The sequence below is a fragment of the Entamoeba histolytica genome, genomic scaffold, assembly GCF_000208925.1.
Source record: "Entamoeba histolytica HM-1:IMSS scf_1104750517895 genomic scaffold, whole genome shotgun sequence".
NCBI lineage: Eukaryota > Evosea > Mastigamoebida > Endamoebidae > Entamoeba > Entamoeba histolytica.
Genome location: NW_001914951.1, coordinates 30,829 through 55,049, shown reverse-complemented (window position 1 = coordinate 55,049; position 24,221 = coordinate 30,829). Strand labels below are relative to the sequence as shown.

The window sequence follows — 24,221 nt, the reverse complement described above, 5'->3', positions numbered from 1 at the left end:
AATAAGAAATGAAATATATTTCATTTATATAAATTATTATTGTTAAATTAAAATAATTAATTGATTAAAATTTTCATTTCATTTTGTTATTCAATTTTATTTATTGTTAATTTTTGTTCATTTATTAATTCTTTCTTCTTTCATTTTCTTCATTAATATCTTTATTATTCTTTTTATTATTTTTCATAATTTCATCAATCATTTCATTTGTTTTTGTTTTGTATCTTTCATTTTGATTTTTATCACATTCTTCTATTTCTTTTATTATACTTTCTGATTTACATACACATTCTCTAATTTCTATATATATATTATATACTTCTTCGTTTTATTCTTTATTTTATATTCAACTCTCATTTTATATAATGTGTTTAAATATCAAATAACATAACAAAATAAACAAAGAAAAATGCATCTAAATAATTTACAAAAATGAAAAAAAGATGCAAAATAATTTGCATCCATAGAATTTTCCATTTATTATATTTTGCTCATAAAATAAAAATAAAAAAATAAAAAATATGATAAATACAGAATATATAAATATTTATGTTTATATTTTATTATCATTTATATTCATTTTGTATGAAATATTAATGAAATAGATGATTTGATTATTCATATTTAATTATTTTTATTCTTTTTATTATGTTATTTATATGTTATTTATATATTTATTTTTATATTTATTTCTCTGTTTATATTATTTATATCATCTTATTCTTCTTATCTATATATTATTATATTATTCTTATTTTATGTTTTTTATGTTTATATTATTTAGATTTTCTTATTGTTATTCTTTTCTATTTAAATGTATTTTATTATTTGTTTATTCATCCTTATCATTTTTATATTATTATCATTTATATCTATTTTCATTTTATATTTATTCTCTTTTGATTTATATTAATATTAATTTTATCTTTTATACTTTGATTTTATTATTATATCATTGATTATCATTTCTCCTTTTATTTATCATTTCTATATTTATTATTCTTTTTTTCTATATTCTATGTTATATATTCATATCATTTTCATTTATATTTTATCACTTATTATATGTTATAATAACATAACACATATGATTGAATATATAATAAACATCATAATGAAGTTATACATATAAATAATAAACATAAAAAAGAGTAAAATATTTTTCATTAATAAAATATTGTTAATCATTTTACACAATTAAATTAGACACTTTTATTTCATATTTCTAATTTTTACAATAAAATTACACTTTTTATTTCTTCTTTTCTTATTTTATTACATCTTTGTGATTTATTATTTTTATATTCTTCTTCTACTTTCTTTTTATTCTTTATTATCTTTTATTCTTTTTATATATCTTTCTTTCTCTTCTTTTTTTCTAATATTTGTTTTTTTTTCGTTGCCTGTTTCTTCCAATAAATGAAGTATGTATTACAGTACTTTTAACATAAAATGAATGAAACAATACAATTGTAATTCAAATACAAATATCAAACACACAAATAAGAGAAATAAAAGAAAGTTCAAATAGAATAAATAAAAGAATGAAGAAATCATTAGAAAAAGATTAAATTGAATGAAATAATAAATGTAATAGAATTAAATGAAAGAAAACATTATGTAAAGAAATTGTTTGAATTTGTGACAAATGAATTAATTGATATTTAAATAAATGAAAATTGATGAATATATAAAAAGTACAAACTAAGCATTGAATGTTAATGAATTGACATTAACAACATGTGTTTATTGAATATAAAAAGAAATGTATTTCTCTAAATAATAAATATTCAAGAATATAGAACTATGACTAGAAATATTCATTCTAAAATACTCGGCATTGTTATTTTAAAATAATATTGACATTGTAATAAAAAGAATTAAAAAGAAAAACCAATTCATTAATAATAAAGAATGACTAGTTCTCATTGAATATGAATCAATAACATCAATTACTATTCATAAATACATACAACCAATAACAATTTGACCATATCTAATCAAATACATATTATAACACTTTTCTTTTATTCATATGGATGTTAAAAAACTGAACATTGGATTTAATGTTTCTTATTCAAAATAAATGAGAATTAAACAAATTTTGAATCAAAATAAACTTTTAAATAATGAAATAATTTGTATTTATTCTTTTGTGTATTTGAGTTTTATCTTCTTTTCATTCTTCTATTCTTCACTTATAGTTACTTCAATCCCCTTGTAATAAAAATTCTTGCAATCCAAGTATCTTTCTGCTACTATTTTCCCAATTGTACCACATTGTAACTTTTGAATTTTTACTAACTTTGTATCTTCTCCTATATTCCAAAAATTTATTATAGGTGATTTAAATGTTAATGTGGATGTAATATTTCCAATCATTAATTCTTTAATGTCACAACCAGAAATCTCAACCACCCTGAAATTAAATGTATGTAGGTCAATGCTTAATTGATTGTTCAACCCACATAATATTAGACTTTTTCCTCTTTTGATACTCAGACAGTTAATGTACTTTTCCTCATATGGTAAAGTGTTAGGTTCAGACAACCACGTATTTTTTAATACAATGACATCTAACCGAGTGTCAATACCAACTCTCTTTATTTTGCCATGGTCAATCCAAGACATCTTAAGTTTACTATTGTCAAATGAAAATACTTTTAAATCGTCAATACAAACCTCTCCACTAATAAAACATCTTTTTGTTCCCCGAATCTCTTTTAATCGAACTCCATTATTAACAAAACAAATATTACACTGCTTCATATTTAATCTTTTCACTGCAAGTGGTAATGTTAATTTATTCTTAACTTTATCTAATGAGATTTCAGTGACATTCATAAACATACTTAAATTTGTTTCAACTGATGTCTTGCCTTGATGCCTGAAAAAAAGCTTAGAAATTTCATACTTTTCTATTATATTTGCTGTTTGTTTCAAATCCTCTGTATTTAGTAATGTTGATTCATATGATTTTAATTGGAAATTTTTATTTTTTGTACTTATAATGAATGAATATTGACTAACACTCAAATATTCATCTTTTGGTGCTTCAATATCTCCTGAATAATAATGAATATTTGGATATGACTTATCAATTTTATTCTTATCGAGAATATTTTGTGTCTTATTGTTTGTTTGAATAAGATATAATTGTGCTTTTGAATGAGTTGAAATGAATTTTGTTTGAACTAAACAAAGAACATTATAGAAATCCGAATAAACGATAATTTTTTGTATTGATTTAATTTGAATTATCTTTTCTATTACAATAACTTCTTTATATTCAATTGTTATAGTTAAATGAATAAGATTTCTGTAATTATTAATTCCTTTAATAAATGAATAAATAATAGGTCGAGTTATTCTTATTTTTCTAACTTTTTCTGCAAACCATTTTGTTGAGAAAACTGTTGTAGGCAATCCTTTGTCCCATGTCCCAATTTCCATTAATGGCATATTACCTGCTTCTTTCATTTTTGGTGTACAAAATGACTTTGAACAATAATATGTTTGAAGTGCTGGAAATATTTTATTTATTTGACTGAATGTGTAAAATTGGCTTAGTTTGTATGGATTAATAAAAACTGTTGCTATTGCCTCTCCACATTTTTTGTTTATTTGATTAAAATTACATACATCATCCATTGTTTCTAAATAGAACAATACATTCTTTAAAAAGACATTTTCTAGACGAATAGTTGTCATACAATTGGATGAATAAATATTAGTTTTTAATTAAATTGAATAAATATCAGTGTTTAATGTGATTTTATTGAGTTTTTCTTATAAAAATATATCATTCTTCTTTGTATCTTTTTTAATTAAATAAATTCTTAATTTAACTAGTTTCTTATTAATTTTTTATAAATTAATTAAATTAGTTTTTATCTCTTAATTTACTTTTTTTTAGATGAGAAAATTTAACATTCTTTTATTATTTTTCACAATGAAATATTATCTTTTTTAAAAACAATACAAAACGCTTGTTTATGTCTATAAGAAATGAAGAGATAACTACGTTATTATCATTTAGGATTAAAAAGTTTTTTCATTTTTTTAAATTTTCTTTATATTAATAGAAATAATATTTTTGTTATTTATTTATGTTATTAACAAATGAAGAAATTTATAATTTGTTTTAGAGGTAAAATTAAATTGATAATCTGAGGTTATAAAATAAAAGAAAAATACAGAAATTGTTTTGATTATTGTTTTTTGTAAAGCCATAAATTTCAGGAAAAGGAAAAAGGAAGATATTGGTGCAAAAACATGTCACTCTAACACAAAATTGTTAAATCATTTTTTAATCAAAAAGAGAAAAAAAAAAGAAGAATTAAAAAGAAAAAAGAAAATATAGTTCATCTTAAAAAATTACAGAAATGCTTGGTGGATTATGGACATTCAATATGGATGATGGCTTTCTTGAAGCCTTCGTAAGAGGATTAAAAAGTGGACTTCTTAATGAAACAGATTATACAACATTAACTCAATCAAACACCCTTGAAGATATGAAGGTGGCATTACTAAATAGTGATTATAAAGATGTATTTCAAAACGAGCCATCACCAATTACTGTATCTACTATTAAAGCAAGATGTACTGACAAATTAGTTTCTGACTTTTTTACTATTCAATCACAAAGTTATTATCCATTAAGTAAATTTATGGAATTTCTTACAATTCCTTATATGATAGATAATGTTATTTTGCTTATTACTGGGACTCAAGGAGAAAAGGAAATGGAAGAATTAAAAGAAAAATTACATCCATTAGGTCTTTTTAAAAATATTGAATCTCTTTCTATTACTAAAACAGTAAATGATTTATATCATTATATTCTTATTGATACACCATTAGGAAATTATCTTAGTGATTGTTTAAGTGAAGAAGATTTAACAGAATTAAATATTGAAATTATTAGAAACACTTTGTACAAAGGTTATTTGGAAGAATTTTATGCTTTTTGCCAAAAACTTGGTGGAGAAACAGCTCGTGTTATGGGTGATATTTTAAATTATGAAGCTGATAGAAGAGCTATCACAATTACATTGAACTCTTTTGGAACTGATTTAAGTCGTGATGATCGTATGAAGTTATTCCCAAATGTTGGTTTACTTTATCCAGTTGGAATGAATGCATTAGCAGCTGCAACTGATATGGAGGGTGTTGTTAAAGCTGTTGAATATGTTCCAACATATAAGGCATTAATGAATTTACATGCTGCAGATGATGCAGGTGAACGTTCATTAGAAGAGATGTTCTTTGATGAAGAAGTAGAAATAAATAAAAGTGCATACTATACTCAAATGGGTTATGGTGTTTTTTATTCATGGCTGAAATTAAAAGAACAAGAAGTAAGAAATATAATGTGGATTGGTGAATGTATTGCCCAAGACCAAAAAGAAAAAATCAATCAAAACGTTATTAGATTATTCTAATTTAATTCTGAATACTCTTTTAGTTTTTTTATTATTCTTATAAAATAATTCTCAAAAACTATTAAATATTATAATGTCTTTTATTCTTCTTTTAATCATTTCTTTCTCTTTCGCTTTTACCTTTTCAGATGAAACAAACCTTGACCTTGTTGTTATGGATGAGCTTGATGACCAAATTGCAGAAAATTCACCATACAACCCAGCTGCTTATGCCAAAGCTCAAGAAGCTTTGAATAAATTATCAAAAAAAACAGTAAAATATCGTAAAACCCGTGATAGTCGTTTAAAGAAATCTGCAAAAGTTGCTTGTCAAATGACAGCACGTACTGCAGTTCATAAAGGCTCTCAAGACTTCCATTGAGAGAAAGGAATATTGAATTTCATTTATTCTCAATTTGGTTTAATTTCATTGAACTAAGTAATGTACATATTATACATATTTTTAATAAAGGTTATAGAGAAGTTTTAAATAACTTATTCGAAGACGCAAAAAATCAATTTGTTGTTCTGGTTTTTTAATTCCAAAGTTAATTCTGATATATTGATTTATTGTTGAATTGTTTAAATATTGATAATACATAAAATTTCCTTTTTCTTTTATTTCTTTAAATAACGTTAGATCAAATATTGGATTCCATTTTTCTAACAGTGCTGTATGTCTTTCTAATTCTTTTAAATATTTTGGGTTAAGTTCTAACTGTTTCATAAACCTAATTACACTTTCTACAAATACAGCTTCTAAAACAATTTCATCTTTTCTATGTTTTGTAATAAATGTGTTTACAACATTTTTTTGCATAATTTCTTCATTAACTGTGACATTAAACTCTTTCCAATTTTTCACAGTTACACCATACTTAGATAAATTATATAGTATTTTTTCGCTTAGTTCTTGTCGTTTTTTATGGAATAATTTATTGAAACAATTATGTAATATTTGGTCAATATTTTCTAATGCATGGTAATAGTTATTTTCTCCTATTTGTGTGATTATATCTTGAATTTTTAAATAAAATCTTTTGTGTGGGTAAATAGAAGGAGGATTAATTTTTTGAATAATCTTTTTAACCTTAAACACTTTGTTAATTGTCCTGTCATTTCTTTTCGATGGCTTCATTACTTGTTTTTAAATCCAACTTTCAAGTTCATTTTCTTAATTCTTCACTTCAATCTAATTTCTTTTTTTTCTTTTTTTTTTCTTGAACTACTTGATCAAATTCTAATACAGATTTGAGGCTTTTTTATTACTCATTTTTTTTTCTCTCTGTATTTCCTGAAAATATTAAAGCTTGTTGAATATCATACTTAGAGACTATCAGCTTGGTTCTATAAAATGGGATAAATTTTTAGGGTTTAGACTTTCAATTTAAACTGAGTGTTATATTTATTAAAAGGTATTGTTTGATACTTTTAAGAACAATACTCTTTTTCATGAAGATAGTTAAATAGGAGATGATGTCTAATAAAAACTATTAGGCAGTTAGATATAAAAACAAGAGTTTAAGGTTGTGCTATTTTCTTAGTGAAAATTTGAAATTTTTATATATAAAAAAACTATTCTCAAAAATAAAAAAATATCAAAGATAAAGACATTTAACTGAAGATAGTCATTTATTATTTTCAAACTTGAAGATAAAAGATTTTAGTATGTTTACTCAATCATCTAAATTATTTTTAGATTATTTATTATTGTTTTTATTTATAGACTCTTTTGGTTTTGTTCATCTCTTCAAATGAAGAATTTAATTTGTTGAATCTTATAACTACTACAAATAAAAGTTTATAACAAAGACTTTCAAATAACTTTTCAAAAAGACATATACAAGTTTGCCAATATTAAGAAATTTTTCTTAATATAAGCACAAGACTATCTAAACAATTTATATTAAAAAAATGAAGGCTTATTTATGACTACATTCTAGAAAGTGTCTTACCTTTTATAAATATGAATGAAAGGTGTTAATGAGCTTTTCTATTTTTGGATAAATATAAAATAAAAAATAGTCATTCTTTACAACGAAGGTAAATTAAAACACTTTTAAGCTTGGAACTTTAAAATACACAAAAGAATAAAAAAAATAATGGAAGCTTTATACCGAAGGTCTTGTAGAAAGTTTGAGGATAGGGAGGTTGAACGAGAAAAAGTTGAGCAAATCCTCAAGGCAGGAAGGTTTGCACCAACTGGAAGAAACAATCAAGAACTGATTTTTCATGTAATTCAAAATAAAGAGTTATTGCAACGATTAGTTAAAGAAACACAAGAGGCAATGAGAAAATCACCAGAGCACGCTATGATGGCTAATAACCAAATCACTTACGGAGCTCCTGTTGCAATTACTATGACGTGCAAAAAGGATATGATGAGATGGGCTGAATTTGACTGTGGATTTGCTTCACAAAATATGCTTGTTTGTTGTGAAATGCTTGGACTAGGGGGATTACCTCTAGGAATTATGAGAAGAACACCAGAGCCATGGTTGAAGGGATTGGGTTGTGGTGATGATGAAGTCCTTCTATTAACTATTGCTATTGGGTATAAAGATAAAAGTGAAGAGCCACATGAAAAAGAGTTAAAGAGTGAAGTGGTTTACATCAATTAATTTATTTCATTTTTGAGGTATTTTTGAGGATTTTAGCAACATTTATTTCGATGAAAGAAATAAGTATGAAATAGAAGTAAGTATTTGAGTGACAAAAGAAGAAAGAGGTGAAAGTAGTTTTATTCAATGGATAGAAAGTAAGTTCAAAGACAGATAGATGAAGGAGAAAGTTTTTGAAAGAAAAAGTCGAAGAAAGAACAAAGAGATAAGAAAATGCCACACATTAAGAGAAAGGAAATTAAGAGTAAAAGAAATGATGAAGAGGAGAATCAAGTATTACAAAGCAAAAGAGTGGTAATGAAAAGAAAAATGGTAAAGAGACAATAACAGTACGATGATTGAACAAAATGATGACACAGATTAATGAGAAGTGTGGAATGAAAACAATAACCAATGCAAAAACTAGAAGGAGGAATAAGTAAGAAATGAGATAAGAAGAAGACAAAATAGAAGGAACAATGAAAGGAGAAATGACATAAATAAAGCATGGAAAAGAAGCCAAGAACAAGAAAGAAATGAACTAAAGAATAAAAAATGAAAAAATGATAAAAGTGGAAAGATTTAGAAAAGACAGAAATCAAGTGAGGATAAATGTAATGTGAAAATCAAAACACATAAAACAGAGGAAGAATAAGAGAAGAAGTTTGATAGAAGTATTTAATAATGAAAAACATGAAAATGATGAGAATGATAAGACTTTTCCATGACGAATAAATATATATTTTACATATGAAAGAAGAAATAAAAAGGAATAACAGTGAATTATTTTAACAAACATAAATCATATAGAGAATGAAGACAACAAACAGATAATGATTATTAAAATGAATAGATCAAACAATGACAAAACAATGAAACACTGAATAATTTTAATACAAAGAAAATAATAATAATAAGAAAGCACTATTACATATGAGGAATATCTACTCAAATGAAGAAAAATGACAATGAAAAAAGAATTAACGAAAATATTTCATAAGAATATTTAATGAAGATGGAGTGAAGAAAAAGGAAAGATGGAAAGACAACTAAATGTCAAAGACAAAACAAAGTATCTAAATAATAACTGACAACATATTCAATGACTGTAAAGTGACAGAACAGTACTTATATTAAATTTGTGAGAAACAACATAAGAACTGAATTAATGATTAAAATAAAGTGACTACAACATAATGAAGTACATACATAAAGAAACACAAAGAAATAATAGATAAATGAATGACAAGTCTATATTTCATGATATGGAGAAATAGTTGAGAAGTTATTTGTGTACTACCGATGAAAATATGAACAATCCGAAATACAAGTGATAGTTGAATAGACTAAAACAAAAGAAAAAGACAATAGAAAGAAGTATAGAAAGTTATATAAAGAAAAGAAAGAAAAAGATAATAACAATAAATACCAATGAATAAAGTGAAAAATAGAATAAACCGAATCAAAAAAGAAAAAAAATACATAATAAAGATAATAAATAATGATTTAAAACAAATATTAAAATGATATAATTGAATTGTTTTTTTTTTCAATAATTCAAGTATTTACTATATATTAATACTGTTTGATATTAATGACTTTCTTTTATTCTATAATGAAATACTAATAATCAACCATTAATAATAATAAATAAATTTAACTTTATTGATAAATAAATTAACAATGATACTTAATATATTGTTCATTTTTCATATAGTTCATGTATTTCTCTTTAATACAACCATTTTCAAATAAAATTAACTTTTATCCAATTGATACATGTCCTTTCTTAACTCAATTTACTTTCACTAAAGTAGTTGTCTTCTCTTCTGTTCAAGTAATCTTTGGTTTTTTGTCTCCTTTTCTTCAATGTGTTCTTTCTTCATTTCTTCATTTAATCATATCTTTCAGACATCATCTTCATCATTTTTACTTTCTCTTTCCAACAACATGTCATATTGATATATCTGGTGTGTTATACCCATCGAATGATGTTAAATTATCATTGATTCTGTTGTTCCACTCTGATGAAATTAATACTGTCTCAAAAATTCACACAGTCTCAAAGCAACTTATCAAATCATCTCTTTTTATAATGTTCATTGTCCAATGGATATCTTTTCCATTGTGTTACATCACAACAAATTATATAATCTTCTATGGGATTGCACTTCTTTATTTTCTTCTGGTGATTTTTTCACTCTATCTGTCATTTTCATCACCATCATCTCAATCAAATCAATCACCAACATATGATGTATTGAATCAATTATTACATTCACTAACACAAAAGAGATGTGAATATACTAAATTAACAATTTATATAACATCTCAATACTACTCATTTGAGTATATTCAACCATTTCTTCAATCTTCTCATTTAGCAAACAACTATATTTTAGTCTTTGACACAATTGGTGATGATATTGTTCTTCTTTCATCAACATCAAAACACAATACAAATAATCAACTCAATAATGCAATTGAAGATGCTGCTGAAGCAGAAGGTATTCCACTTACTAAAAGCTCTTGTTCCTCACCATCTTCAGCATTACTTTCTCATTCATTTGAAACATCTGTTATAACATCAAAAGACTGTCATTCAATAATGAACAAAGATGAATCAAAGATTAAACAAATAGTGAAATTAATTAGTCGACTTGTGATTCAAGTCGATACAATTGGAATTGAATAAAAATAAATAATTGAGTATTAATCGAAATAATTTCTAATGTTCTTGCATATATGATGTTAATCAAATCATTTTATTTTCTACAAGTTCTACATTGAACATTCTATTATTTTATATTTAATGTTTAATATTATGCTTCATAGTTTTAATTATTTTGTTTTTACTTCTTTATTATCATATTTCATTTTTTCTTTATTTACTAATCTATTAAATGAAATTACTACTCCATTTATTTCAATATTTATTATTCTTTATTATTCTTTATTTCTTTTCATCAATTACTCTTCATTGATATTATGATAATACAATATGTCATATCATTTAATAGAATAATTTTCTTCTTTTTATATTCATTATATTTCTCGTTGTCTTTTCTTTTATTACTTTTATATTGTTTCAATGAATATTTCTAATTATTTTTCTTATTAATTAAATGTAATTCATCATTTATGTTAATGATATTATCTTAATTTTTGTATCTTTCATTCAAAACAGTATTTTATTTCAATTTCTTTTTATTTAATCTCATTTGTATTTCTTATACAACTTCTTTTATTTTATTGTAACATCATTATTTGTATATTTCATTTGTCTTTCTTCTATTTTCTTGTTAGATTCATTCCCTATTTTATTTCTGTTGTTTCTAATATTTTCTTTTTATTAATTTCTCATCTTATATTTTATGTATTTATTCTTTCTAATACTTTAATTTGAACTTTTTCTTCTTATTGTTTATTTATTCTCTTGTTGATTTTTATTTTGTATTATTTCTTTTGTTTAGTTCTTCTGTCATATTCATTTCCCTTATATTTCTTTTATTTCATCATTTCATTTATTTTATTTATTTTATTTTGGAAATAGAGATATGTCTAATTTCTTTTTCTTATCATCTTCTATTTCTTCATTTCTTCTACAATATATTTGTATTATTATTTTTCTTTTATTAATTCATCTATTCTTTTCTTTGAAATTAATAATTAATGTTTGTACATTCCTCTATTTTCATTCACTTTATTGTTGATATTAAAATATTTTTCATCATCATTCGTAGTGTTATTTTCTTTTTATTGTTTTATTATTGAATTATATTCTATTTTTCTTTCTATTGTTGTGTTGAATTTCATTGTAATGTACCATTTAATAGTTTTTTATTTTATATAACAGTTTCTTATTAATGTATTCACTTTCATTATTTATATTGATGTTTGTCATTTGTATTATATGTTCTTAATTTTTATTTATTTCTTATTTAACTATTTAATTCAAATTATTAAATCATTTCTTATTCTATTTCTTTCTTGTATTTCTTTTCTAAATATCATCTCTTGTTTTTTGATATTCAATACTTTGCTCATTTCTTCTATTTCTACTTTTATCTTTTTCATATGGTAGTTTCATTCTTGATAATGTTGATATTCTCAATACTCATTGTGTGTTTTTATCACAAATACCATTTTTCTTCTCAAATTCTTTCAATTTTATCAATTTTTCATTATCAACTTATTGTTTAGATATGTTTGTTTTTTTTTTCTTTTGTGTATGGTTTATTTCTTCTCTTGTTTTTCTGTAATCTCATGATTTTCAATTGTAATTTGTTGATATTCTGTGTTTTCTTAATTTCTTCTTCATTTCATCATATTTTCTTTCATTTTCTTTCATTCAATTCAGAGATAATGTTATTTCTTCTTGTTTCATATTTCAATGTTTATTCTTTCTATTTCTTTTATTTTACTTTCTCTTTCTGTATTTTCTTCTTTTCAATACAAGTATATTGTTTCTTTTTATTTGTATTTTCTTTTTATTCTCTTTTTATTTTCTAACTATGTTTTGTGCTTTTTCTATCATTTTATTTGAGATGATTTGTTCACCTTCCTTCTTCTTCATTTGTTATTCTTTAATCTCTTCTTCTATTTTCTTGTTTTGGTTTTGAAGTGTGGTAATTTCTTCTTTATCACTTTCTTCTTTGTTTTGTTCTTGTGGTTTTCCTTGTTTTCTGTGTTATTTATTATTCTTGCATTTTTGCTTTCATTTCTTTGTTTGAGTTTTGTTTTTACTTTCTGCTTCAAATGTTTCAATACATTGTCCATTCTCTAAATTCTTCTTTAATCCTCTCAATTGTTTTTTGTTTGAATATACTCCATGTTGATTATCAGATACTTTATTTACCTTCTTTCTTCTTGAGTATTTCTTCATATTCTCATTTCTCTATTCACTTCATACTCTTTCTGTTTTCTTTTTTTCTATCAGTTGTTGTTAGTCATTTATGTTTGTTATTTGGATAATCATTTTCATCAGTGTGTTTATCTGTTTCTTATTTGTTTTTCTTTGTACCTTTCTCTTTCTAATTTCTATGTATTTCTTTTATCATTCATACTAATGTAATTCAGTTTAATGAGAATGAGAATCAAACTCTTGTATGATGTTGGAATTCCATGAGTTGAATATTTTTCTTTACAATACACAATGATGTTAGTCAATAAGCAATGCAACCACAATTGTTAAGTTTTGCAATTGAAAAGAATTAAAAGAAAGAAAAGAAAGAAAAAACAAACTAAAAAAATAAACTAAGAAAAGAAATAATTGAATGAAGTTCCAATTTTGTGGAGGATTAAATGTTCCAGATTGGCTTTTAAAAGAAATTGGAACAGTTCAACGTCTAAGTAATGAAGAGGTTAATGAAATTAGCATAGAAATAATTAATAATATGATAAAGAAAGAAGGATTTAAGAAAGAAGAAATAAGTGACATTTGTGAAAGACGTCAATTGACGGAGTCAGATTTAAGAGGGATTATAACAGCAATAAGATTTGTAATATGTTCGTCAGCACAATACGATATTAGTAGTGAAGTATTATTAGAAGAAGAGCTTGAAATTGGAATGGATATAGAAATTGCAGAAACGATATCAAAAATATATGGAGAATATAAAGAAAGTTTACAAGGGATATTAACACAAATGACACTTAAACTACCACACATTCAAAATCAAGAAGGGATTCAATACAACGTCATAACAAAAGATGAAATTACTAATGAAAGTATTAAACCATATGTTATTATTCATATTAATACACAAACAAGTTCATTTGATTTAGTTCTTCAAGAAGATCAAATAGAAAGAATGATAATATCAATAAAAACAGCAATCCAAATAATGAAAAAAGGAATTAATTAAAATAAAAAGAATAAAAAGAATAAATAAATTAATAAATTAATATTAAATTTTCATTAATAATTAATTAATTAATTGTTTTTATTTATTTATAAGTCAGCAAAATTTTCAGGTAATTCATTAATTTGAGTTGAATAATATCTTTCTAAATCTCTTAATTCTTCCATTTCATTTTTTAAGACAAAATTGATAGCTATTCCTGTTCTACCAAATCTACCTGATCTTCCTATTCTATGAATATACACTTCTCTATTTAATGGCATATCATAATTAATGACTAATGAAATTTGAGTAACATCAATACCTCTTGCCCAAACATCAGTTGTAATTAATACTCTTTTTTCTCCTTTTCTAAAGATATTCATAATATAATCACGTTCTTGTTGTGGCATTTCTGAATGCATTGAAATTACTGGAAAATTCGCTTTCATCATATTTTCTGTAAGCCAATCGACTTTTTTTCTCATATTACAAAATATTACACTTTGTGTAATTGTCATACTGTCATAAATTTCACATAATGTATCAAATTTTTGTTCTTCTCCTTCCATTTCAATAAAATATTGTTTAATTTCTTCTACTGTAACTTCATCTCGTTTAATTAATATTTCTATTGGTTTATTCATTATTTTTGTTCCTATTTCTATAACATCAGGTGTAAGTGTAGCTGAACATAATACAATTTGACGTTTAATAGGTAAATATTTAAATATGTCATAAATAATTGGCATAAATCCTTTATTAAGCATTTCATCTGCTTCATCAATAACAAGTGTTTTGATATGTCTAACATTTATTACTCGTTTTTTAATTAATCCCATGATTCTTCCTGGAGTGCCACTTATTACTTGACATCCTTTTTCAATTGCTTTAATATCTTCTTTTTCACTTTTCCCTCCAATACATCCTCTTACTTGAATAGCCATATATTGTGATAATCCACTAATAACTCTTTCAGATTGAACTGCAAGTTCTCGAGTTGGTGAAATTATTATTACTTGAACTTCTCTTTTATTACTTTCAACATTTTGTAAAATCCCAATAGAAAATGTTGCTGTTTTACCTGTACCTGATTGCGATTGTGCAATAACATCTCTTCCTTTTGTTATTGGAACAATCCCTTTTTGTTGAATTCCTGATGGTTTAGTATATCCTTGTTGATAAATTCCTTTAAGTAATTCATCTTTTAATCCCATACTTTCAAATGTTTCATAAATTTCAATATTCTCTTTTGTTTTGTTCATTCTGTTTTATAAAAAATTTGTTTTCTTAAAAACAAAAACCCTTTTTTTTCTTGTTAATTTATTTATTTATTTTTAATTTGTTTATTTTTTATTTGATTTTCTGTAATGACGCTAAATACGTTTCTTTTGTAATAATTCCTTTCCTAAACCACTTGTCAAAGAATAATTGGTCAACGTCTTTGTCTAATTGAAAGCTAACAATCCTTTTAATATTTCTATCATTCAAACAAAAGTTAGTCATCAAATTCTTTTCTAAGTCTTCAATGTTTATTACTTTTTTTCCAAACAATGCTATTGCAATATCAACTGACTCATGAATAATATTTAATTCTTGTTGTATAAAATAAATCCCTGTTTCTTTTGAAATTAATTGTCTGTTACAAATTTGTGCTATCTTTTTAATTCTCAAATTATTTTCACATGTTTCATCCTCTGCAAGAATTGTTCCTTTAATATTATGAAGTAAATTATATTTAATTTTTGCAATTTCCTCTATTTGTGTTTTCTTTTCTTTTCTTGTTGATTTGTTGATTGCCTCTTCTTCATCCTTTTTAACTTCAACTTCCTTAACTTTTTTGATATTTTCTTGACTATTTCTTTTCTTTTTTTCTAACCATTTATACACTTCTTCTTTAGTCATTTCGTTGTCTTTTATACTTTTTAACTTTCTTTCAAACTTCTCTTCAAAGTATCTTTCTTTATATACAATAAATTGTTTTGGTTCAATGTTTTGTTCCAAACACATGTCTTTAAACTTCTCAAGTGATCCTCCTGTTTCAATTTCCTTTAGTTCCTTAATTAATTCTTGGCTGATATTCTTAAATCGTTTATTAACTTTTCTTTCAATGTTTTTGATTGTGGTTATTTTGTTTTTTTTTCCAAAAAGTATTTGGTTCGAGTCGGTTACCATTAAACAAACACTTTTTCCTGTATATTCTTCAATTATGTCAATCCCCAACACATTCCTATTCTCATACCATCTCACATGTCCATATATTAAATATTTTTTTGATAATACATTCATTTTAGATTTCAACTGACTACGTAGTTCTTCTTCTATATAGTCAAAATAGTCAATGAACTGATCAATGCCATTTTCTCCCATTTTCTGCTGATTATCTTTTTTAGTCTTTCTTTTTTGAATAATCTTAAATTATAAACATCATTTCTCCTTCTTTTTTCAATTTTCTATTTCATCTTTCACCTCTTCTTTTTCATTTTTGTTCATCTTTCCCACAATAAACTATTTTACCATTATTTTGTATGTTGACTATTTTCTTTGCTTATTTATCATGTTTGTATTAATTATTCTTATTTCTTTATTTCCTTTCTTTTGTTATTTAATCAGATATTTCTTATTACACTGAATATTGTTTTAGATGAAAGTTGAATATTGAACTTTGAAGTGATGTAAAGTGTATCAGATATTTTACCAAACAATGACATTATGCCATTGAGTTTTTAAATATATTTCATTATTTTTCATCTATTTAATTAATATCATTGAATGGCATTAATTTCTCTTCAAGCAAATACTTTATATTCAATTAATTTATTTCATGTGTTATTTTGTTTTCTGATTATGAATTAAATAGTAATGAATTTGTAATATTGAATGTATTTTTCTATTTATTTTTCTTTATAATGACTCTCTTTCATCTATAGTTTTCCTTGTATTTCTTTTATTCATATTCTCTTTGTTTTGATATATCTTTGAAATACTAAATATTACATAATATCTTTTAGATATTTTCTTCATTTCTTTATTCTGTTGTATATCATTTGATTCTCTTTTCTACAACATCAAATATATGTTGGATATCCATTTGTATTATTTTTTGTATTATAACATATTACTTTGTGTCTTACATTCTTTCATTTATTTGTTTCTTATATATTTTATTGCTTTGCTTACTTTTTAACTCATCCTCTTTTATTCAATTTATTCTTTATTTTCTTTTTATTTAGCATCCATCAATTCTATCATGTCTGTCTATTATTTCTTTATTCCACATCATAATTTGAAATACCTTTGTGTTGTAAACATTGTGAAATACATTTCATTTATCATTATTGTTGTTATACGTATTTAATAATGTATATTGTATATGAAACATATCTTCTTTTGTCATTCTATACCATTTATATACTTTTTGTTCGACATTTCTTTCTATACTTTGTTTGATCTTTCTTCATTTTCTAGAATTTCAATCATTTCATTGTTTGCTTGTAAGTTCTTCTTCCATTTTCTGTTATATTATCTTTTTTCATTCTTCTTTTTTATCATTTCTGTATTATTCATTATTTTTATCTTTCTTTTATTCATGACAACTTTCTTATTCCTTCATAATCAAATGAATATTGTTTTTGTTCATAATATGAATATGTTTCATCATTTTATAAATATTTCTCACTTCTTTTTAATTTATTATTTGTTTTATTCATTATTTCATTTCAATATTGGTGTTGAATATATTTTTATTTATAAATGTCTTTATTTCTTATAATTTTATTCATTTTCTTTAACTTATTCATTTTCTTTTTATCATATTTTCATTTCTATTTCTTCTTATTCATTTGTATTCTTTAATTATTCATTTTTATTCTCTAATTATTGATGTATTACATTTCATTTTATCATTATCTGAATCAAATAATATATCAGATATTCTTCTATTTATTTTACTTCTTCATTTCTCTTCTTTCAATACTTTCTCTCTTCTTCATCGCAAAATAATCATTCTATTTTCTATTCTTCTTTCAATTGATTATTTTTGATTGTCATTTTCTCTTCTTATTTCTCATTTTACCATTCACCACAATTTATTTAATTAAATGAATCATTGATTAATTCATCTTTTACTTTATTAATTGATTCTTCATCGTACTTTATCTTTTATCAAAGAGTTTATGACTTTCTCCAACACCAACATTCTTCTTTCTGATTCATTCTATCAAATATTCCATCTCCTCTTTTAATATTTTGTTTAATTAATTCATTCTGTTTTATTTCAAATACTTCAAATTAATATACATAAAACATACCTATAAAACATAATAATATGAACAAATGAATGATGAAATATTTGAATTGTTTCTACCACTTATTTAATTAATTTGTTATTAAATTTTCCATTTCAAAAACAATAAATATAAATTCAACATAAAATGAATAAATAATTAAATACACGATATTAACACAACAGTTAAGTTGTTTTTTATTATAACAAACATCATTTCATTTTTATTATTTTTGACTTACAACAACAATAATAACAATGTTTAGAAGATATCAACAAATGAAAAAATTATCTCCTTTTAATTGATGATATGTATTGAAACATATATAGAAAAGAAATAAAACACAAATATAAATTATTCTAATTCAAACCAAATAATGAAAATGGTAAATTTGTGATGATAAATTAATGTCAAAAGTCAAATAAAAGAATAAGAAATAAGAGATTATAGAGAAATAAGAGGTAATGATAATAATATATGAAACGAATTAAATTAATATGATAAAATGAGTAAAGAGAATAGATAAATCAAGCTCATTAATAAATAACAATAAGATGAAATAAGAATAAATAGAAAAAGATAAATATTACACAATAAGAAAAAAATAATACAAATAATAACAATCCAACTATCTGAAATATAAAATTAAAAATAAGATAAATAAAGAAAACAAATATGTATAAAGAATAAGATATTATGATAAAATAACGCAAGAAGTAATCTCTGTTATAGATTAGTAATGAAGAAAGAGTTAAAAAATAAATCAATTATGATTTACTCAATAGTTAGTATTTCAACAATTGGCTATGTAACTATCTCACTTTCTTCAATATACTTATTTCTCTTGTTTTAATACATTCAAATATCATAAACTTACATGGTTCTTCATTTATGTTGTTATTTCATTTTTTTGAGTTTAATATTTGTAAAACACTTTATTCTTTGTTTTCATATTTAAAGTTGAACATATCAAAAACTAATTAATAAATCCTTTTTCTTGATAGTATTACATCCTTTTTCAATTAAAAATGTCATTATCAAATTATACTTGCATAGTGGTAAATTAATACCATCACTTAATAAATAATAACTAATTAACATTGAATAAGTATTATTTCACAAAATGAAAGATTATAATCATATGATATTTAATGATTTAATATTTTGATGTATTTTAATGTCTGTATTGTGTTTGTGACATGCCATCTTCTAGTTTTAGAAAGCATTAAGTTAATTAAAGAATTAAAAAAAATTGAAATTGACAGACAGAAGAAATTAAAAATATTGATATTAAAAAGATGATTGATAATATGAAAGGTAATTTTTATCACAACCAAATAGAGTGATGACACTAAATGACAATAAAGAATTATTTAATCTGAACAAAACAAGAAAATAACATAAAAAATATTTGATTAACACTTAATTACCTCTTTTTTATCAAAAAGTGTTATAACATTTTATTATCAAATAATGAAGGTTAAAAAAAAAAATGGTATTATTAATAACGTTATGAACTAACATCAAAGAAATGTGAATTAACTAAAACCACAAACTAAATAGAATTAAATTGAATAGAAACTTATTTAAATCAAGGAGACATTGTATATTAAAGAAATACTTAATGCACTATTAATAATAAACACGTACTTATAAACAACCAACAAACAAGAATCCTCACAATAAAGAAAGAACAACTAACTCAAATAAAGAAAGTTATTAATGACTAAGTAAAAATATCGAATATTTAAAATTATAAACAGTTATTTTTCATAATAGATTTGCAGAACAATGATATTACTTATGTATAAATTAAATCAAGTATTAAAAACAGTACAAATTCATAAAATAATTAATTCCTAGGATTTATATCACATATTTGTGAATATATCTAATAATTTATATTTTTCATTTTTTTAGGAAAACCCTTTCCTAAAAATGAGAATAAAAACCTCAAAACTTAAAGGAATAAATGAAAAGACAAAATACAACACAAACAACACAATATCATCGAGGATCAATCATTCGAATTAAAATGGAAAGGTTTCTTACTTATGATTCAGTTGAAGTATTTCCAGGAAAAGGATTAAACGTTATTATTGGTCCTAATGGAGCAGGGAAATCTTCGATTGTATGTGCTATTGCACTAGGATTAGGAACAGCTCCAAAAGTTCTTGGTCGGAGTAAAGACTTAAAAGATTTTGTAAAAATAGGAGAAGAAGATGCTGTGATAGAAGTAGAATTATTTAATGGAATAACACGAGCGAATAATTTAGTTATTAGAAGACAATTTAATTTAAGTAATCAAAGCAATTGGTTTATTAATGGAAGAACAGCAAGTCACAAAGAAGTTTTACAGAAATGTAATGAATATTGTATTATGATAGATAATCTTTGTCAATTTCTTCCACAAGATAGAGTTTCTGCATTTAGTAGTCTTAATCCAGCAGAGTTATTAAGAGAAACAGAAAAAGCAACAGGGACTTCTGATCTTGAAGAAAAACATGACCAAATAATTAAGGCACAAGGTTCTATTGGTGAATTAAGAAAAAAATCTGCACAACAAGAGAAAGGGATTCAAGAATTAAAATATCGAGTAGATGGATTAGAAAAGAGTGTTCATGAGAAACATGAACAAGAAAGAAGACAAACACGATTAAATCAATTAAAGATGAAAAAGCCATGGGCTGAGTTTGAAGAAGTTAGAAAAAAAGCTGTTGGTTTAAGAGAACAAAAACAACAGTTACAACAAAAACTTGATTCATTACATCAAGAAATGACACCAGTTGAAATGGAATTTAATAAAATTAAAAATAAAATTGAAAGTGAAGATAAGAAAGTAAATGATACAAAGACAATATGTGATAAAAATGAACGAGAAATAATTATTGCAGAAACTCAAAAAGAAAAATTAGAACAAGAGCTTTCAAATAAAAAGAAAGAAGTAGAATTAGCAAAAAAGAGAAAAGAAGAGAAGAATAGAAATATTAATGAACTTAAAAATGAGCTTATTATTATTGAACAAAAACTTAAAGATATACCAAATTTAGATGAACTTGAAAAAGGAGCAAATGAAGAACAAGTTCAATTAAAAGGATTTAGAGAGCAAATTAATGAAAAACAAGATAAAGACGCTTCATTAGATACTCAACTAAGAGAAATGAATGGAAAAATATTACAATTAAATAGAGACTTAGCAAAGTTAAATGATTTAAAACAAAATAAATTAAGAAAAATATTTGATAATGATGCTGCAGTAATGCAAGCATACAATTGGTTACAAGAACATAAAGGATTATTTGAAGAAGAAGTTTATGGACCAATTTGTGTAGAATTAAATGTTTCAAAAGATGAATATACAAATTTTGTTGAAATGTGTATTCCAATATCTGTATTAAAAGGGTTTGTTGTTACAAATAAGAAAGATGAAAATACTTTAATTAGTAAACTTGTTGAAGAAAAAGGAACACAAATACAAGTTTTTAAAAGAGAACATGATAATAGTGGAACACAAGCAACACAATTAAGACTTCATTCTGAATATGGTGTATTAACTACAATGGATAAAGCAGTTATTGGACCAGATGCAGTATTAAAAGTAGTAGAAGATATGTGTCAATTAAGTAAGAAATTTATATGTAATAAAGAAACAGAACAGTATATTGAAAGATTACCACCTGGTACATATTTTACACCATCAAGTGTAATAAATAAAGTTAAGTCAAGATATTCAGATGCAGTTTCTGATAAAGTGAATAGTATAAGAAAAGCAAGATTTTTAAGTACAGCAATTGATACAAATCAAAAATTAAAATTAGAACAAGAAATTAAAAAAATTACTCAAGACCTTGAAGTGGTTAAAAGAAATATTGAAGAAAATAGAAAAGAAATAAAAATGTTAGAAGAAAAAAAACATGAAATAGGAAGAGGGATAGAAGAATTTAATAGAGCAAAAGGAGAAAGAGATAAATTAATAAGATCAAAGAGAAGTAAAGAGAATAATTTAAAATTATTTGAAAATGATGAAGATCTTGATAAAAAGATAGGAGACTTACAAAAAGGAATTAAAAAAATACAAACAAATATTAATGAACAAATGTTAAAAATGGGAGATTTATTAAAGAGATTTATTGAGGCAAAAATGGAAACAAATCCAGTGAGTTGTATTGTTAGAATATTAAGAATTAAACAAATGAGATGTAAAAATCAATTAAATGAATTTAAAAGAAGATTATCTGAATTAGAAAATGAATTTAGAAGAATTGGACAATTATATGATGATGCAAAAAATGAAGCAGTTAAAAAAAGAAAAGAAGCTGAAGCAGTATGTATAATTACTAATGAACTTAATGATATGTTTCAACAATTACCAGATGAAGTTAGTGCTATTGAAGAAGAAATAGAAAATGAAGAAAGTAAATTAAAATATAGACAAAATGTAGAAGAAAATGTAGAAGAATTATATCAACAAGCAAAGAATGAATTAAGTAAAAAACTTGAAGATGCACAAATAGTAAATGAAGAAATTAAAAATGCAGAAGAAGTTATGACAGGAATTAAAGATGAATGGTTAAATAAGATTAAAGAAGTAATTGAACATATTAATGAATCATTTAGTGTATATATGAATCAAATTAATTGTAGAGGAAGTGTAGAATTAGATGAAAAAGAAGAATATGATAAATATGGAATTATTATTAAAACAATGTTTAGAAAAGAAGGAAGTTTACAACAATTAAATGCACATACACAGTCAGGAGGAGAAAGAAGTGTTGCAACAATGTTATATTTATTAAGTTTACAAGAACAAACATTTTGTCCATTTAGATTAGTTGATGAAATAAATCAAGGAATGGATCCATTAAATGAAAGAATGATTTTTTCACAAATAGTTAAAGCAGTTAATAAAGAAAATGCACAACAATATTTTTTAGTTACTCCTAAATTATTATCTGATTTACCATTTGGAGAAAATATGACTGTATTATGTGTTATGAATGGTAAAATTGATCCAGCACCATATAGTTTTGACGCTATAATAGATTCAATGAAATAAAATCATTTTTATATTTTTAAATAGTTTTTCAATACGCGATTGTAATAAATGTTCAATAGTGTACATTTTTTTCATTTTCTTTTTAAAAACTAACAACATACTACCAAATACACGTAACCAACTAAAATTTCTTTTGTTTAGTTCAATTTTAACTTCCTTCCTTGAGAGATTACTATTTTTAGATAGGAAAACAAGGTTAATGATAATTATGAAGGGAATCTATTGATATAAAAACTAACAAAGAACTAGATTAATCATTTGTTGTAATGAGTGTTAAGCTTTCTGATTCCGAAAGACTTGCTGAAAGATATATTGAAACAAAAAATTATATGGTTGAAGAACAAGGATTACTTATTGCTCTTTTAAATAAATATTATGAAATTCAAGTTAAACTACCAAGAAAAAAATCATCTAAAACAGCAAACCTTGTTCGAGTTGTTGCTATTGGAGATGGAAATGATACAATTGATTTTACTAAAACTGTGGAAGATATTTGTAAATGTAAAATGTATTTTGATGAACATAATGGAATAAGTGAAAAAACTGCTTATAGGCGGTTTACAAATAATAAAATATCTGAAGCTCATCATTATTTAATGGATTTGCTTCGTCTTCATGGGTATTTTTACAATAGTTATTATTCTTCTGGTAAAAATCATAGTAATAAAACTGAAACATTTACTGATATTTTTAAAGAAGGAAAACATTTATTTGGATTACATGACATTGTACAAAAAGGTATTGAAATTAATGAATGGATGCATTCAGAATTATCTTCTAATGATTTGTTATTTTTATCAAAAAATGATTCTATTCTTCAATCGTTTATTAATTAATTTTATAGTTTTAATGCTTATTGTCATAGGTTTTTTTTGTAAATTACTCCAATAGTAAGAAGGAAAGGAGTTATTTCGATAATTCTTAATTTACGAAATACTTGAATTGAATTTTTTTACATTAAGGAACTTTTTTTACAATATAAAAATGATATATAACACACAAAAAAAAGATAT

General features: G+C 23.6%; 10 protein-coding genes across 10 annotated transcripts, besides 5 other annotated features; 6 read left to right on the top strand and 4 right to left on the bottom strand.

The window, feature by feature from the left end:
• The first annotated feature begins 1,489 nt into the window (after positions 1-1,489).
• Positions 1,490-1,874: a repeat region.
• A 313-nt stretch (positions 1,875-2,187) lies between these two features.
• Positions 2,188-3,651, bottom strand: EHI_106360 (uncharacterized protein; the record flags this gene model as incomplete). Its single annotated transcript, XM_646414.2, has 1 exon — positions 2,188-3,651. The coding sequence occupies one exon, from the start codon at positions 3,649-3,651 to the stop codon at positions 2,188-2,190; it is 1,464 nt and encodes a 487-aa protein (XP_651506.2).
• A 734-nt stretch (positions 3,652-4,385) lies between these two features.
• EHI_106350 (Vacuolar ATP synthase subunit d, putative) lies at positions 4,386-5,461 on the top strand (the record flags this gene model as incomplete). Its single annotated transcript, XM_646423.2, has 1 exon — positions 4,386-5,461. One exon carries the CDS (start codon positions 4,386-4,388, stop codon positions 5,442-5,444), a length of 1,059 nt encoding a protein of 352 aa, XP_651515.1. The 3' UTR covers positions 5,445-5,461.
• A 425-nt stretch (positions 5,462-5,886) lies between these two features.
• EHI_106340 (uncharacterized protein) lies at positions 5,887-6,561 on the bottom strand (the record flags this gene model as incomplete). The annotated part of the gene is made up of 1 exon (XM_646425.1): positions 5,887-6,561. The coding sequence occupies one exon, from the start codon at positions 6,559-6,561 to the stop codon at positions 5,887-5,889; it is 675 nt and encodes a 224-aa protein (XP_651517.1).
• A 964-nt stretch (positions 6,562-7,525) lies between these two features.
• EHI_106330 (nitroreductase family protein) lies at positions 7,526-8,044 on the top strand (the record flags this gene model as incomplete). The annotated part of the gene is made up of 1 exon (XM_646426.1): positions 7,526-8,044. One exon carries the CDS (start codon positions 7,526-7,528, stop codon positions 8,042-8,044), a length of 519 nt encoding a protein of 172 aa, XP_651518.1.
• A 2,074-nt stretch (positions 8,045-10,118) lies between these two features.
• On the top strand, positions 10,119-10,718 carry EHI_106320 (uncharacterized protein; the record flags this gene model as incomplete). The annotated part of the gene is made up of 1 exon (XM_646427.2): positions 10,119-10,718. One exon carries the CDS (start codon positions 10,119-10,121, stop codon positions 10,716-10,718), a length of 600 nt encoding a protein of 199 aa, XP_651519.2.
• Positions 10,719-11,121: 403 nt separating this feature from the next.
• Positions 11,122-12,978: a repeat region.
• Positions 12,585-13,237: a repeat region.
• A 57-nt stretch (positions 13,238-13,294) lies between these two features.
• Positions 13,295-13,967, top strand: EHI_106310 (uncharacterized protein). The gene has a single exon (XM_651918.2). The coding sequence runs from the start codon at positions 13,300-13,302 to the stop codon at positions 13,888-13,890; it is 591 nt and encodes a 196-aa protein (XP_657010.1). The 5' UTR covers positions 13,295-13,299; the 3' UTR covers positions 13,891-13,967.
• Positions 13,968-13,976: 9 nt separating this feature from the next.
• EHI_106300 (DEAD/DEAH box helicase, putative) lies at positions 13,977-15,131 on the bottom strand (the record flags this gene model as incomplete). The annotated part of the gene is made up of 1 exon (XM_651917.1): positions 13,977-15,131. The coding sequence occupies one exon, from the start codon at positions 15,129-15,131 to the stop codon at positions 13,977-13,979; it is 1,155 nt and encodes a 384-aa protein (XP_657009.1).
• Positions 15,132-15,219: 88 nt separating this feature from the next.
• Positions 15,220-16,155, bottom strand: EHI_106290 (uncharacterized protein; the record flags this gene model as incomplete). The annotated part of the gene is made up of 1 exon (XM_651916.2): positions 15,220-16,155. One exon carries the CDS (start codon positions 16,153-16,155, stop codon positions 15,220-15,222), a length of 936 nt encoding a protein of 311 aa, XP_657008.2.
• Positions 16,156-18,905: 2,750 nt separating this feature from the next.
• Positions 18,906-19,130: a repeat region.
• Positions 19,131-19,369: 239 nt separating this feature from the next.
• Positions 19,370-19,592: a repeat region.
• A 532-nt stretch (positions 19,593-20,124) lies between these two features.
• On the top strand, positions 20,125-23,208 carry EHI_106280 (SMC5 protein, putative; the record flags this gene model as incomplete). Its single annotated transcript, XM_651915.1, has 1 exon — positions 20,125-23,208. One exon carries the CDS (start codon positions 20,125-20,127, stop codon positions 23,206-23,208), a length of 3,084 nt encoding a protein of 1,027 aa, XP_657007.1.
• A 266-nt stretch (positions 23,209-23,474) lies between these two features.
• Positions 23,475-24,044, top strand: EHI_106270 (uncharacterized protein; the record flags this gene model as incomplete). Its single annotated transcript, XM_651914.1, has 1 exon — positions 23,475-24,044. The coding sequence occupies one exon, from the start codon at positions 23,475-23,477 to the stop codon at positions 24,042-24,044; it is 570 nt and encodes a 189-aa protein (XP_657006.1).
• Between the last annotated feature and the right edge of the window lie 177 nt (positions 24,045-24,221).

Coding starts and splice junctions, on each gene's coding strand:
- EHI_106310 (XM_651918.2), top strand. CDS start 13,300: ATGAAGTTCCAATTTTGTGGAGGATTAAATGTTCCAGATTGGCTTTTA.